Source organism: Artibeus jamaicensis, unplaced genomic scaffold (assembly GCF_021234435.1).
Source record: "Artibeus jamaicensis isolate MK-2021 breed Jamaican fruit bat unplaced genomic scaffold, CSHL_Jam_final scaffold_3307, whole genome shotgun sequence".
NCBI classification, from domain to species: domain Eukaryota; kingdom Metazoa; phylum Chordata; class Mammalia; order Chiroptera; family Phyllostomidae; genus Artibeus; species Artibeus jamaicensis.
Genome location: NW_026522040.1, coordinates 4,414,553 through 4,429,873, shown reverse-complemented (window position 1 = coordinate 4,429,873; position 15,321 = coordinate 4,414,553). Strand labels below are relative to the sequence as shown.

General features: G+C 54.2%; 1 protein-coding gene across 3 annotated transcripts in view; it reads right to left on the bottom strand.

Annotated features, from left to right (window-relative positions):
- PLXNA4 (plexin A4) overlaps positions 1–15,321 on the bottom strand; it is a 440,676-nt gene that overhangs the window by 57,522 nt on the left and 367,833 nt on the right. For all 3 annotated transcript variants that reach the window (XM_053657100.1, XM_037165822.2, XM_053657101.1), the window contains exons 10-14: positions 14,094–14,294; positions 8,478–8,574; positions 7,943–8,133; positions 5,090–5,241; positions 1,293–1,410 (exon numbers count right to left, since the gene is read on the bottom strand). In XM_053657100.1, the coding sequence (XP_053513075.1) occupies positions 1,293–1,410; positions 5,090–5,241; positions 7,943–8,133; positions 8,478–8,574; positions 14,094–14,294 (759 nt within the window). The remainder of the gene's footprint in view (positions 1–1,292; positions 1,411–5,089; positions 5,242–7,942; positions 8,134–8,477; positions 8,575–14,093; positions 14,295–15,321) is intronic.

Genomic DNA, 15,321 nt, shown 5'->3' with positions numbered 1-15,321 from the left:
CAGGATGCCCACAGGCCAGGGCAATCAAATTAGTATTATAGAACTCAACCAACTAAGCAAGTATTGATCAATGAATACCTAGTGGGAGGCATTGTGCGAGGTGATGAACAGTTGTCCCTTGAACAGAGAAAGAAGAGGATGGAGGGAGATGAAAGAGAAGGAAAGAAGGAAGGAAGGAAGGGTGGAAGGAAGGAAGGAAGGGAGGGAGGGAGGGAGGGAGGGAAGAGGAAAGGAGGGAAAGGAGGGAGGAAGGTGGAGACTGGCTCCCCATGACAGACTGCAGGCCATGTAACGCTCAGACATACAATCCACCGCTCAGGTTTCCGGCTTCCCAGAGCAGCTCGGCATCATGAGGAAATTATACCAGCATAGCTGTCATTAACCTGAGAGGTTAACTGCATGGTAACATGGGTGGGAAAATGATGTGGCACCTGTGGCAGGGGATATGCTCGTGTCTCAGGCTTCCCTGTCATCGCCAGGTTCTGAAAGCTGCTGCCCTACAGAGCCCCTCACCCAGATGGCCTGGGGCTGGCCAGGCAGGGCTAGGGAGGGTCTGGGCTGCAGGGAAGGCAGGGCTGGGTGAGGTCTGCCTCGGGGCCATGCGAAGGGGAGGGAGATGCGGGAAAGGAGTGCAGGGGTGGGAGGGGGTAACACTGCGGGTAGAGGAAGGCGCAGTGGGGTGCAAGTGCGATAATGAGGTGGTCACAGGACAGGGATGGCGGTGAGTGGGGAGGGGGAGGGTGGGGTGAGAGGGCGCGATAGGAGGGAAATGCCGGGGTGCCAGTGTGCAGGGCAGGGCACAGGAACCCTGGGGGCCACCACCAACACGGTACAGGAATCGATACCGGAAGTGAGAGGTCCAGTTTATGTCATGCTCACAACTGTACCATGGGGCAGATGCCACTATTGTCACCCCCATTTTAGAAATGACGATACTGAGGCACAGAAAGGTTAAGCAGCTTGCCCGGGTTCACGCGGTAAGTGGCAGAGCCAGCACTCATATCCCGAGAGTCCTGACCAACAACTGCCACTCTCACCTTCCGTGCCACACTGTCATTCAGAGGGGACACTGGGGCCCAGGAGTCAAAGCCACTGCCCTGGGAATGCAGGCCAGGCACATGGGATTTGAACCCAGGTCTTCCAGACTTCCACAGCTGCGCTCCCCCGTGCTGCAGGACAGGACTCCCCTGACCATGCCCAGCATTGACCCCAGAGGTCCAGACGGGGCCAGCAATTATGGTACCCAGGTCTGTGGCCTGTGCTTGGTCAGGCCATTGGTGGCCGGGACTCACCATGAAGTAATAGAGCTGCGAGGACCGGGCCATGAACTCGGGCCGACACACGGCCACACAGATTTCCACGAAGCCGGCGTGCTGGCTGGGCTTGGCCTCCCCCATCTCACACACGATCCTGCAGGTAGGAGAGGACAGACCCCCGTGGGTCACCGGAGGCTCATGGACTCCCATGGGCCCTAGTCTGTCAGTGGGGTCTCGGGGACAGGCAGGGGGGGAGGAAGGGAAAGGCAGCCCAGACTCCTTCCTGCAGGGGCTCCTCCTTGGATCTCAGGAAATGATAAAATACGGCCTTCAGGGTCTCCTTGGAGGCCTCTGTAAAGTGGGGAGCCTAGGGGAGGGTCCCTGCATTCTGACTGGTCACTCAGTCCCTAATTCATAAATTAGCCCCTCCATTATGCATTACTGTGAACTTCAGCCAAACAATTTAGCTGAAGGAGCTGGCAGGGCCAGAGAGGCGACAGGACTTGCCCAAGGGCCCAGAGCATGACAGACTGGAGCCCTCCCGACTCAGACCTCAGTGGGCAGGTCGGTACTGTGAGAGCTGCTGCTCCCGGGCAGGGCGTGGCCGGCCTCAGGGGCGGGGGGGGGGGGGGGGCCTCAAAGGCCCTTCCCAGCCCCAGCTGGCCAGGAGGCACTCATGTTGGGGGATGAGTACTCATTACTTTTTCCCTTTTTATAGATTTTATTGCTTTAATTACAAAATTTGTTCATACTCTTTGAGATTAGGACAGTATAGAAGTGTGCCCGTAAAAAAATTGTCCCTTTTTCACTCCTAACCTTTCCTAAAAGTTTGGTATACATAATCTTGCAGATCTTTTACTAGACCTCTGCAAATATATTATATAGATATATAATCTCCATTTTACAAATGTGGAAACTGAGGCACAGGAAAGTTAGGCAACTTTCCCACATATATATTTGCACATATATAAACATATATATACACATATGTTTGATATTATGCATATGCATAAACATAAATGTTATATACACACGTATATAAAAACATACCTATGTAAACAAACATACACATGATCATTAAAATAAAGTGAAGCATACCGCCCACTATTCTAAGCCCTCTCTTTTTACTCAACAACACAGCATGGACGTTTCTCCATATCACCACACACGTTCTGACAGCTTCCTAGAATTTCATACTGTGACTGTGCCGTCCATTCTTGCTGTGATTACTGGTGAGGTGCACATATTTCCATATATGTGTGTGTCTGTTTAATCTCACACAGCCTTTCCTTTGACTTGTCCAAAGCCCTTTCTTTATTTTGTTGATGGATTGTCCTTTGGAGCTGCTGAACTAGAGTGTTACCATTTGTCTATAATAAATATTGCATTATTTTCTCCCAGTTGGTCACCCATGTTTCAATTTTGTTTATAACGTCTTTTGCCACGCTAAAGTTTAAAGGTAGCGGTGTGGTTCCGTTGCTGGTTCTTTTACTTTCTGGCTTCCAGGTTCTGTGTTTCTCTTAGAAAGAACTTCTGGGAGAGAGTCCAGCAAAAACACCTGCCCTTTGGTCCAGACAGCATAATTAATACAAGTTCAGCATAAAAACATAGAAAGCACATGAAAGCACTCACCGTACCTACACCCACCCCCAGGTGCCTCCCCCAGAAATATTCAGTGTTAACTCTCATGTGTGCGTGTTTCCAGTCTGGCTTGTCTTTCTTAAATTTAATTAGAAACTCTGCATTCTCCTTGGGAACCTGTTCTCACCTAATATATTAAATGTCTTGAGAGTATTCCTGGCCATGATTCTTCTACAATATCACATTTAATGGCTGTGTAGTTTATTGTCCTATGCCCATAAAATAATCTATTGAGTTGATTAATTCCCTATTTTCAAACATACAAATCGCCTCTCAAATTTTACTATTATAAATAAGGCTGAAATAAGCATTCATGCAAATCAACATTTGTGCATTCTGGTTATTAAGGGAAGGATCCAGAGGCATTATGGCCTGGCTGAAGATTTTTGATGCTCATTTCCAAATTGCCTTCTAGAAAGTTCATCCCAGTTTATTCTCCCGACACGAGTGTATGAATGTGCTGTTTCTCTTGCTTCTCATCTGCATTGGGTGCTGCCTTTCAAAAACCATTCCCTGTTGTTTTCATTTGCATCTCATTGATTACTACTGATGCTAAACATTTTGACATGACTTTTGGTTCTTTCTGTAGTTTTGAATTGTACATCCATGCTCTTTGCTCATTTTGTGGTAGTTGCCTTCTGTCTATAAAACCTCTTTAAATGTTCAGAAAAAGCATCTCTTAACTGTGACAGGGTATAACTATATACCCAGTTTATCATTCATATTTTCATTTTGTTTACAATGATTTTTGATGCTCAAGTTTTAAGTTTTATTACTCAGCTCTTCTCATCTTTTTTCTTTATAATTTGTCCTTTGCAGTTATACTTAGAACGCCGTTCTTTTCTTGAAATGAGATAAATTCTCACATGTAATTCCTTCTAATCCTTTCACAGCTTCATTTTTTACACTTAACTTTTCAATCTGTCTGGAATTTATTTTGCTTTGTAAAGTGAAGGAACGATCTGACATTGTAATTTTTTCAGGGAGTTAACCAGCGCCACTTACTGAATGATCTTTTCTTTCCTTGCTGATTCGAAATGTCACTTTTATTACATACTAAATATTTATATATCAGGATTCTTTTTCTGGGTGTTTATCTTATTCCACCGATCTAACTAGTACCATAATATTTCAATCCTGTGGCTTTATAATTTTTTTAATGTCAAGCCCTAAGTAGGACATTTCAAACCCCCAGCAAATCATAATACATCAGTAGCAGCCTTTTTGGTTTTGTTCTAGGAAAGACTCGGAAAGTTGAAGGAGCCACCGAATGATTCTCAGGTAAATAATTGATGATGGCCCAGCAAGGTGAGTCCTACTAAGACTGGAACCTCCAATTATCTGATCTATTCTGAGCCCCTCAGGAAACCAGAAAGGAAATCAGGAGGAATTGAGGGTGGCTGTACTGATGGCTCCACTAAATCTGGGCAAGACCCAGGGAGCGGAAATTTAAAGGGCACTGACCCACCTAAGGGAGGCCCTGCAAAGCGTCAGTAACTTAGGCACACAGGGCAGGTGGCAAGTTTTCCCTCCGGAGACGCAGCAAAGATGGTATAGAGTATAGATGCTATTTTGCTGGTAAACATTTCATGACTGTTTGCTTGGCTAGAAAATTGTGTTTACTTATTTACAAGGCAATATGTGACTCACGAACCTCCTCCACCAGGCAGGTTAGAGGTCAAGGTTACTCGCTGAATACCCTCTCAGTGGACCAGCAGATTTTGCAAAGAGAAAAACAGTCCACAGTACCCACAGGCCTGCAAGGGAGTGTGGAGTTTCAGTTGCCGTCCCCACGGAGTAGCACAGGATCTGTTTCCACGGTAGCTGGGGCGAGGGCGCGCATGGGGCCTCAGAGCAGCAGAGGGGCTGGGTAAGCAGTAGAACTCACGCTTCCCTTACAGACTGTAACTCTGGTTTGTCTCACTCTGATTCGCTCCCATAGCCCAAGGAAGTTAACGATCACTTCCCTCTCCCAGCTTTTCCCCTAATAAGGCAGCGGGCTAGTTCAGGCCCCGGGGAGTTGTGGGAGTCCCACCCTGACACCCTAGGGTGTTAAGGGCATTCTCCATTTATTCCACATAAGCTACAAGACTCTCTCTTGTTGGGGAGGGGAAATAATTCAACAACAACTTGTTGCTGGCTTATCTTCCCTCCCCTCCCCTGCCTCTCTGTCCCAGGTCACGTCCACTCACTGTTCTGCAGGGACGTAGCCGTCCACCAAAGGGCTGCACTCCACGCCGGCCACCTTGACATAGGAGGCGATGTCTCGGAACTCCAGGCCCAGGTTCTCTCCTCTGATGGTGACCTTGGTGCCCCCTTCCCGGGGGCCTGTCACTGGAATTATCTGCAGGGAGGAGGCATAGTCATTTGGCAGGCACCAGGAGAGAGTCGTCACCCACTTGCTGATGGGCCAAGGAAAGGCTGCTGCTGGCCCAACCCCATCTCCACCCTGTTCCCTAAGTCATGTCCAAGTCCACCAGGGACCCAGGTTTGGGGCAGTCAGTGAGCAGATGCTTCTGGTAGGGCAGTCCAAGTTCATAGGTGGTTTTAGGGGCAGTGTTCAAAGACCCTCATTCATTTCCTATTTCACAGAAGATCCACAACGTTACTGGGTAATTCATAGGAAATGAGGACTAAATCCTTTTGGCCTTTGCTTATGTTGGCACTCTTCTAAAAAAAAAAAAGAATGACCCTCCCATGAATCCACAACCCTCCATGCCATGGAAACCCACCTATTTTTAAAAAATCCTCACCCAAGGATATGTTCATTAATTTTAGAGCAAGAGGAAGAGAGAGACAGAGAGACAGAAACATTGATGTGAGGGAAACACTGATAGGCTGCCTATTATGCACGCCCTGACTGGGCACTGAACCCACAACCTAGGCGTGTGCCCTGACCAGGGATTGAACCTGCAACCTTTTGATGTATGGGATGATGCTCCAACCAGCCGGGCCACCTGGGCAGGGTGGAACCCACCCATTTCGAAAGGTCCTTCTCAACTGTTACTTCCCATAGCTGGATATGCACCCTCTTTGTTCCTCTCTAGCAGCCCCACTGCTCCCAAAGGAAACTTTAGGGCACCTTCTTTGAGCCCTTCCAGGGCAACATTTGGGCCTGACTCCCACCCTTCCCCCACCCCCAACTCCCTCTTCAGAGCCAGAGTCTCTGAGAGTCACTCCTCCTTGTGGACTTTCCAGGACAGCGCAGTCTTGGATTCTCGAGTCGTAATTGTGCTGCAAACTCCAGTTCTCCAAGCATCTTCCTGAGTGAGCACAGCACTTGCCACAACCCCTCCACCTTCATTGTTTGGCTCGGTTTCTAAGGGAAATTTGTTTAATGTAGACTTTACCCTCACGCAGGGGCCAAAACGGTGGCTCTCCCACCAGTGATGTCTGTCCCCTGAGCTGCTAATGCCCATGACTGAAGTGTTAACATTTGACACCCAAGGGCTTGCTTTGAGGGTGGGGCTCCGTGCAGTTCACACAGTGTAACCATGGCATCCCCCAGTAGTGACCTTAGTGGCAGAAGACATTTGTGCCAGCCTTTCTTGGCAGTCAATAGACAGAAAGGCTCATTTCCCATTCCTGGGGCCTCTGAATGCCAGTCGCTGGGTCTTGGCCAATGTCAAGGGGATCACATGGAAAGAGTCCAGATAATCCACCTCTTAATAGGCCCTACTCTCTCCACCTCTCAAGGCTCACAATGGAGGGGTTTCCTCTGGGTGGGTAGCGAAAGAGGGGAAAGGGAAAGAAACTAGGCCGGGGTGCCCTCGAGTGGCAACTTTGCCGGGGGTGGGGGTGGGAGGGCTGCTCACTTACAAAAGTCAGGACACTTCCTGCTTCCTACACAGACACATGTGCATGTTTGTGGGCAAGCGTGCATGTGAGTGCGAGGATTTGCACACGTGTGTAACAACAAAGGTCTTTTAGAGACGAGAGACCCATTTCTGTGTGAGAAGTTGGACTGATAGAGGGTGGGTGGGCAGGGGGAGTCCATGTTCTTCCCGAATGTCTGCCCAGCCAGTCCCCAAAGTGCCGCTGGCACCTGGCGGTGGCAGCTGCGTGAAATTCCAGCCCTGGCTTGTCGTCCTGCAAAAGGAGTTTTTCTCGGGCCCAGTCCTTGGTTCCCTGGGCTCCCCGGAGGGCTGGTGCCAGTGTGGAGCCAGTCAATAGCCTCTGTCTCCGGGAGATTTGTTTAATTTGCCATCTCCTCCCTGCAATTTTCTTGATCTCAGGCCAAGAAGAAAGCAAGTCCCACCGTTTTCGCCAGACGCACTGTTAGCAATCACGCACGCCAGGGTGGTTTCTTGTTAAGGGCTTGGAGGGTGGGGGCAGGGAGGGGTGGTTGGAAGGAGGGAGAGTGGGGCATGGCCCAGGTGTGGGGCCGGGGCCAAGGGCTGGTCCACCTTTAGGGGGCCTTTCTGCTGGGAGTGTGGAGCAGGGAGGTGAAGACACAGACAGGGCAGCAATTCGTTTGGCTTAGACACGTGCAACACTGGTTTTAATAATCACGGTGAAGGAGGAGGAAGAAGATGGGAAGATACTGTAGGCTGGGTGTGGATCGTCTCATATAATCCTCCCAACGCCCCTGTGAGGTGGACACCTAGACCCGTCGCCCGGGTGAACGAGCTGGGGCACGGAGGCGGTGGCGAGTTAGCCCCGGGTGACCTAGCAGTTCGCCGACAGAGCCACAACCCACCCCCCAGCCTCTGCAATGGTCTTCTCTTTCACGAGGCCACCACTGATGGAGTGTCACAGTTTTATCACTGAAAGGGACTTTGAGAGACAAAGGGAGGGTGCTGAGGACTTCGAGTCCGTCTAGACACAGCGTATGTGTAGACTCCAACAGGACAGTTGAGTCCCTCTCTGCTTTCACCTTCCCTTGAAAAGGGAAGGACCTCTGATGAGGTCTGCAGCCCCTGTGGAAGCTGTGCAGACAGACAAGGTGCCCCAGCCACCCAGTAACCCCTGGCTGGCACACGACATGGCCAGGCAGGGCTCTCGGGGACCCAGCCCCATGCAGGGCCCATCGGCCTGTGGCCTACCTCCGTGATGCGTGGGTTCGTGCACTTGCTGTTGGCGCCTGCCAGCTCCAGCCACTGGCTCTCGTGGACGGGGCAGTGTTGCCGCAGGGTGCACTGGCCCTGAGCCTGACACCAGCCGCACTCGAAGTCTGGGTCTGCCTTGAGGCACAGGCCGCAGCTCTCACGCATGGCTCCGCACTTGTAGAGGTGAACTGCAGGCAAAGGGCCAGAGTGAGATGGGGTTGGGGGCTGGGAAGGGCTGGGAAGGGCTGGGAAGTGTGGACAGGAGCGCAGCCCCAGCCTCTGGTGGTGGGACTGGACTTTCCCAGTCCCCCTCGAGCTAGCCCTGCTCACTCCACTCCTCTCTCCCAGAGGCCACCTGCCCGTGCCCAACAAGTCACAGAGCAGTGGGGAGGGTGGAGAGGTTGTGGAGGGTGGGCTCAGGCAGGGGGAGAGGGGCAACCATGGGGGCAGAGGGCGAATGTCACCTACCCATGAGTGCAGAGAAGCTCTCTCCTCTCCCCTCCCCGCCCCCGTGCAGGGTCACCTTCCACACCTTTGTTCTGGGCGGGGTTGTCGATGTTGAAGTGGCCGTTCCACACAACCATCAGCTCCACCGGCAGGTTGTTGATCTCCATCCCTTCATAGGAATACTGCGGCCAGGTGGTGGGAGGAAAGAAGGAAGCTGGGTCACCGCAGTCTAGAGGGGCTCCCTGTGCAGCCTGGGGCCCTCACGAGCACCCGGGACTAAAGACTGGCCACATCTGTGCATGTGTGTGTGCATGGAGGGGGCACACATGTTCATGCACACACATCTGTATGTGGGCAGGGAGGGGAGGCACTTATCAGGACAGAAGGCACAGGGCTCAGGAAGCTAAGGCGGGGGAGGGCTGGGCCTGCTGGGTGGGACTCCCATTTGGAATTCAGGTCCATGGAGCAGCTTTGCGAGAGCTACTCATCCACCTTCCACAGAGGCCTGTTCCCATTAGCTGGACTTTCCCCAGGAAGTTTAACTGAGCCCCGGCCTTGGGTCTGTGGTCCTAGGAGGCAGGGAGGGAGTGTGGGGAGAGGTGCTGCTAGGGATGCAGGGCGGAGGGGCAGTCCCCAAGCGTGCCAGCCCCCGTCTGCCTTCTGATAGCAGACGGCTCTCAATCCCCAGAGCCTGCCCTGGGCAACGTTTCCAATCCCTACCTGGTGCTTTTCTCATTATCTCACCAGACTGCCTCCACAGGGGGGAGGACGGGGGAGTGGAACTGAGACAGGCTTCTGCAGGGGAGGGGCTCAGGTCTGACAACTTGTTAGCAGTGTCTGGTCCAGGGGACTAGGTTTGAAGGGGCATTTGCAGAACCAACAGGCTCTCTTAACTTCAAGTTTGGGGTGCAGATGGTTATTATGACAGGCAGCTGATGTTCCCCCATGGAGCTGGCCACAGCACCTTCCCCAAGGGGAGGAAGCCACAGAACCTCAGCGCATGCGGGCTGGGGAGCAGGTCAGGGCCTGTCACCTGTGTCTCTGCTCTGTAGCCCATCTGTGGAGGCTTCCAAAGAAGTTATAATCCTAATCTGAGAAATCACCCAAAATTCTCGAGTTCCAATACGAATATGGATGAGCTCCAACACAAATATGCTGTGATGCCCTCGTATAGCCACATGAGCAGGATACGTGTCCAGCCTTCTCTAGGGTCTAGGCTACTGCTCCGAAAGTGTTCACCGACTTTCAGCACTGCCATGTTCAGTGTTTTTCCCACAATGGCGTGGCTGGAACCATCCATACTGTCAGGGCATCTCCCTGCGACCGATGACATCTGGGCCAAGGCCAGAGTCTGGGCTCGAGCCACAGAACAAAGCCAAAGCCCGCCCCCCCCCTTGCCCTGCTGAGACAGCAGTGGGGGGGAGGTTGATCAGCTCATAACTCAGCTGGTGACTCCTAAGCTCTTTCCCACGTAGCTCGGTCGCCAGGTCCCCAGAGACTGTGTGCTTTGTGTCTGGGTCAGGCTGGGGCCTGTGTTTTCTCACAAAATTTCCTCTACTCTAGGCGAGTGGCTCTCATGGCCACCTTCATCAGAATCGTCTGGGGGCCTACTAAATGCAGATTCCAGCCCCCCCCCCCCACCGGCTGCAGAATTGGTGTCTAAGGAGTTGAGAAGCATTTCGAACAAGCAACTCTAGTGCTTCTGGTGATCAAGGGAGGCGTGTGGGGGAGGAGCGAGATAGATAGAGAGACTTTTCAGACTTCCCTTGCCTTTCCCTCCTCCATGGCCCCGGCGGGGAGAGTGTGGGGAGGGCAGCCCCAGGCTGCCACCAGAGGGCGCTGGCACTGCCTGGCTCTGACCAGGACCCGCAGCAAGCTGTGACTATGGGCATGAAGATGGAAGATCAATAGAACCTTCAGACCCCTCTCAGGGAGGACCCAAAATCCCCCAGAGAACAGGACAAGAAATATAGCATGTGTATGCATGCGTCTGTGTTTACAAACGTGTTCACACGCATGCTGACTGGAGAAGAGGTCTGAGTCATGTTATCTGTGTGTTCGGACACGTGTGCATGCACACACACGTTGCCCTGACGGGGTTCTGCTGTGACTGGCTGTGCGAATGCGGGCAAGTGATCAAAGTCCCAATGTCCCCATTTGTAAAGTGGGACCGAAAACAGAGCCACCCTCACGGAGGGTGTGAGACAGCCTCCCAACGTTCTGACACAGTGCCCGTTAAGCAGAGCGGGCACTCAGATAGCACTGTGCACTTGATCTGCCTGCACACACTTAGGGGTGCGTGCACAATATGTTTGTGCGGAATAGTAACAACAGCCACTCCCTGAGTGTGTGTGCACCGGATCCTGGTGTGTATGGCAGGGTCCATATATGAGAACGCCCGTGTGTTCCGGTGTGTACATGTGTGCACATATTTTCTTTTTGAAGAAAACTAAAAATAAAAAAGGTTTTAATGATCGGATATGCTGGGTGTTACCTTCTCTTTTTCTCCCCCATTCCTGGGGTCTTGATGATGGAATAGCATAGAAATCACTAACTCCCCACCATCCCCTCGATCCCTAAGGAAATCATGCTCCTCCTTGGATACCCTCTCTCCCCCGTAACCTGCCCCCGACACGGAAAGCTGGGCAGGCAGACAGCTGGGGGGCCTAGACCACGGCTCCCATCCCCTACCACTGCCCACCTCTGTGCACTTGGCACTTGCATAGCTCCTGTAATCAGTGGGCAGTCACTCTGCACAGAGCCCAGAGCTGGGAAGAATGTTCAGGCTCCCGGGGGCCAGGAGGTTAAGCGTCTCAGTCAAGTCCATCACACCTTGGCCCAGCCAGTGGATGACATTGATCATGACCTTGGGCAAGTGTGAATCTCCATTTCTCTACTTTCCGAAGCAAAGAGAAAACATCTACGTAATTTGGACAGTCTTTCCTCCAACCGTTCTCTTGTCCCAAGCTCTGAGGTGTTTGGCTGGAAAGTTCTAGCATCGGGGCGAACAAAATATCTGAACAGCACAAGAAGCCTATGCATCTGTCTCTGGGATCCCAGACGCTCAGCAGACCGACTCTCGGCGGTGCCCCAGGAAAGCAGCGAGGGGCACGGCACGCCTCCCTGTCAGCCCCGCCACACCTGTTTGGCCTGTGGTACCTTGGGGCACCAAGAGAAACCACAGGGCCACTGTGAGTCTGTGGAAGCTGGGTTGCAGCCGCCGGGCTGCACTCACTCCTGGGATTGCTGGTGTCTGAGAGGCAGGTACTAGGCCCTATTATTAGCAGCACTTGACATTTCTCTGGAACCTTGGTCTGAGGGAGGCCAAGAATAGGCACAGCTGTTCCCCTTCCAGCTGCTCCTGTGAGCTGCCCCATCTGCCTCCCATGGGCCCCCTGAGGGCTGCAGTGGTTGGACCAGGGCCTGTCCCCAGTGAGTGGGCTGGAAGCGGCCTGCCTGCCCACCCTCCCCGGCGTCACGTCTGTGCCAAGTTTTCCTGTCTCTCTTCCTTCTCTGCTTCCCTCAGAGACCTCTGTGTCACACACCTCTCTCTGTCACCACACCCCCGGGCCTATCCTCTCCTTTCCTCCCCCAGCCCAGGGAGCTCACTCGGCAATGGAACGACAGTGGCTCTTCTCCCACAGTCCTCTCCGATGCGGCTCACACCCTGCTCCTGAGTCTGACTAAAGCTGGGGTGTGGAGTGCTCAGCTGCTAACTCTGCTTTGCTTAGGGGGTGTGCCAGAGCCCAGCACCGCCTTTCCTTGTCCGATTGGTACTGACCAGGGGCAGCACCGGGTCCCCAGAGGAGACCCAGCCCTCACGCGTCAGGGCTGCTGAGCTTCTGTGCGCCCTTGTTCCCAGGAGGCTCTGATTTTGGCCCCCCACTCAGGGAGTCCCTGTGACCCCCAAAGGGCTTAGTCACTGAGTCAGGCCTTGGCTCAGGAAACGTGAGGCCATCTGAACACAGCCGGCCTCTAGTTCTGGCGGGATGAGAAAGGCAGAGGTCCCGACAAGCCCCCGGGGAGTTCTTGCCGGTCGCCCAGGGATGGACGGGGTTCTGACCCAGGGGTTGATGGGACTGACTCGGGCTGTCATCTGGGTCACACTGGCCTATTTAGCCAAGTTAGCAGAGGCACAGGGCCCAGCCTCATTATCAGAGGCCACAGACTCTGTCCTCCCTCCTGACATCGCTGGGGCTGGGGCCCTGGACAGCTTCCCTGAGGAACTGAGGCTGTGTTCTCTGTGGTCTGAAACCCCCAGTTGCCTTCTGCTGAGTCAGATGTGGAACTCAGCCCTCCCTTCCCACAGGGACTTGCTTATTTGGGGGGAAACCACTTGAACCAGATGCTTGGGGCTGGTCTACTTGGCCTCGGGATTTAGGAGGAGACAGGTGGTGTTTAATATTCCTTTTGCTTCCAGGTTTAATCTGGGGCACTGCAGAAATAAAAAAAAAGCTGGCTGCTAGGGGAGCTGTGGGGACACATCTAGGGTTTCAGAGGTTGGGACATCAATGGTCAGTTCAGCCTCTGTAAGGCTGAGCCACCCAGGGCAAGCACGTGGGCCTCTCTGAGCATCATGGACCCCTAATCTGCTCCCTGTAGGAAGAGTGGACTGCTCCCATGAAAGGCTTTCTTCCACATCACACCCCCAAATACACTCACCACATATAGGTACCCAGAAGCAATGCAGATGAATGGCAGGAAGGTGACGTGAGAGGAGACCCCAAATCAGACCCCGCCCTGCCACTCCCTAGCTGTGTGACCTTACACACGTGACTTACCCGCTAGACAGGGGCAGGTACTCCGAGGCACATGGAGCTGCAGCCCCCTCTAAGGCCTGCCTGCGTGTCCTCTTTCATATTTATTATATTACATTCTTAAAGAGCACTCCCCAGTTGTACGACTCTCAGCCCACAAACCTACGCTGCCCCTGCTTCTGGGCCCCCAGATTGCCTTTTGCACAGTGAAGGGGACAAGTGACAATGTTACAGCTCTCTCAGCGTCTAGGTGCACAGCAACAGCCAGGAAGAGAGTGAGGCAAGCAGAGGGAAGGCCACTGGCTAGGAGAGGAGTGATGGCAGGAGGGGATGCCCCGAGAGGGTCCACGGTGTGGTACCCAGGACTCAGGTGCCAGCCCAAGCACGGGCCTCCTGGGGATTTTCTCAACAGGCAGGTGTGTGCTGATCTGGGCAGCACAGTCGTGGCAGCAATCTGCGTGGGCGGGGCCTAGCCCAGACACTTCCTGGGCCTCTGGTGGCACTCGGGGGAGTGCCCCTGTGTGGCCGTGAGGGCAGTGGAAGCCTGGTGGGTTTACATGCGGCCTTCAGCCCAGCCTTGGCAGGAACCCAGGGCCCAGGGCCTCCAGAGCTTCTCCAGGAAGTGTGGGGGCACCAACCTCGGTCCACAGACAGTGCTCGGCGGCCCCATGGCTGGTCCCTCACACCACAGCCCCTGTCTCGGGCAGAGGGCCCTCCTGGCCACAATGCCCTCCAGGTCACAACAGGGCCACAGCTCTGGGCGGCCGCTTGGTGCCATCAGAGCCCACCCTCTGCTGGGGTGGTGTGAGCGGCGTGGGGAAAAGCAGAGCTGTTTTGTGGTGTTTGGGGACATCCCCCAGCGCTGAACTGACCTGGCTCTAAAGAACAGGGATGGGGCAGGGTAGGGGTCAAGGTCCCCTGGGGGCGCAGGGCTGGGCACTCACAGAGGTGTTCTGGCACTGCACGCTGGAGCTGTTGAAACGCAGGGCGGGCACCCTCTGCTCACTGCCCTGGATGTTGAGGATGCATTCGTACCCGCGCTGCCCGGACTGTGGCTGGGGCAGGTTCTTGGCCTTCAGGGTAATGGGCTTGATCACCTCAACGGGCACCAGGATCTTGTCCACTCGCAGCAGCTGGGGGCACTCCTGGGGACAGAGAGAGTGGCGTAGGCTGGGCAGCAGGAAGCCAAAGGTGCAGGGGCCCCTCCAGACAGAGCCTGGACGTTCACTCCACTCCTCCCTCCCTTGAACACACCCACAGGGGGTCCTGGGCACTGGGGCCCACCCCTAGCCACTGACCAGGAGGGGATGGGACTGAGAGGTCCCGGGTCAGTTCTCACCGAGGCTGTCCCTGCTCTCTCCAGGGTCCACTTTAATGCATCCCAGACTCAGACAGGCCTGGCGGCCTTCTCCGGGCACCCCTTCCACCCCAGCAGAGACAGACGCTGCTGGCTGGGCGTCTTGTCTCGTCTCACTTTGGGCTGCTGATCGTTTTGCCTCAGCTCCAGGCTGCCGAGAGCTGGGACAGAGGCGACCACGTGAGCAGACCAGCAGCAATGCAAAGTCCTGGGCTTTGGAATGTGAGTCAGGAGCAGAGCAGGAGGGTCTGGCAGGGCCTTTCCATACATGGGCCGAGTGTGGCATTTGGGAATGTTCTGGAATGGCCCAGAGGCCTCTTCCTTCAATCCAGAAGTGTCCGATTTAACTCCAGGGAAATGCCCCTCAGAGCAGATACACACTAAGGAGATACTAGCAATGAGCAGGCTCATCCCTGGAGCCATCTGAGCGGGGCCCGGAGGACCTGGGGTGGGGAACCTGAGTTGCTGGGCTCCTTTCCCCAGGGGGAGTCAGCTCTGCCCACGAAGGCCTGGGACAGAAGGGGGTCAATAAAGAGAGTGGGTACTCTGCTCTTGGCATGGGCAAGGGTGAGGGTTTCTGAAAACAGCAGCAGGGCCTGGGCACCCTGCGTCAGGCAGGCCCCCCCCCCCCCGCCCACGTTTCTCTCGCTCTGGCACGTTCAGGGCATGCTGAGACAGGTGGCATCTGGGCAGGCCCGCTGTTGAGGCTGCCGTCTTGGGGCTCACTGAGGGCTCTCTGCAGACGCTGCAGGCCCCCAAGAGCAGCAGGGCGCCACAGCCAAGGAAGGCAGAAAGGAGGCCGTGGGGGGAGGGCA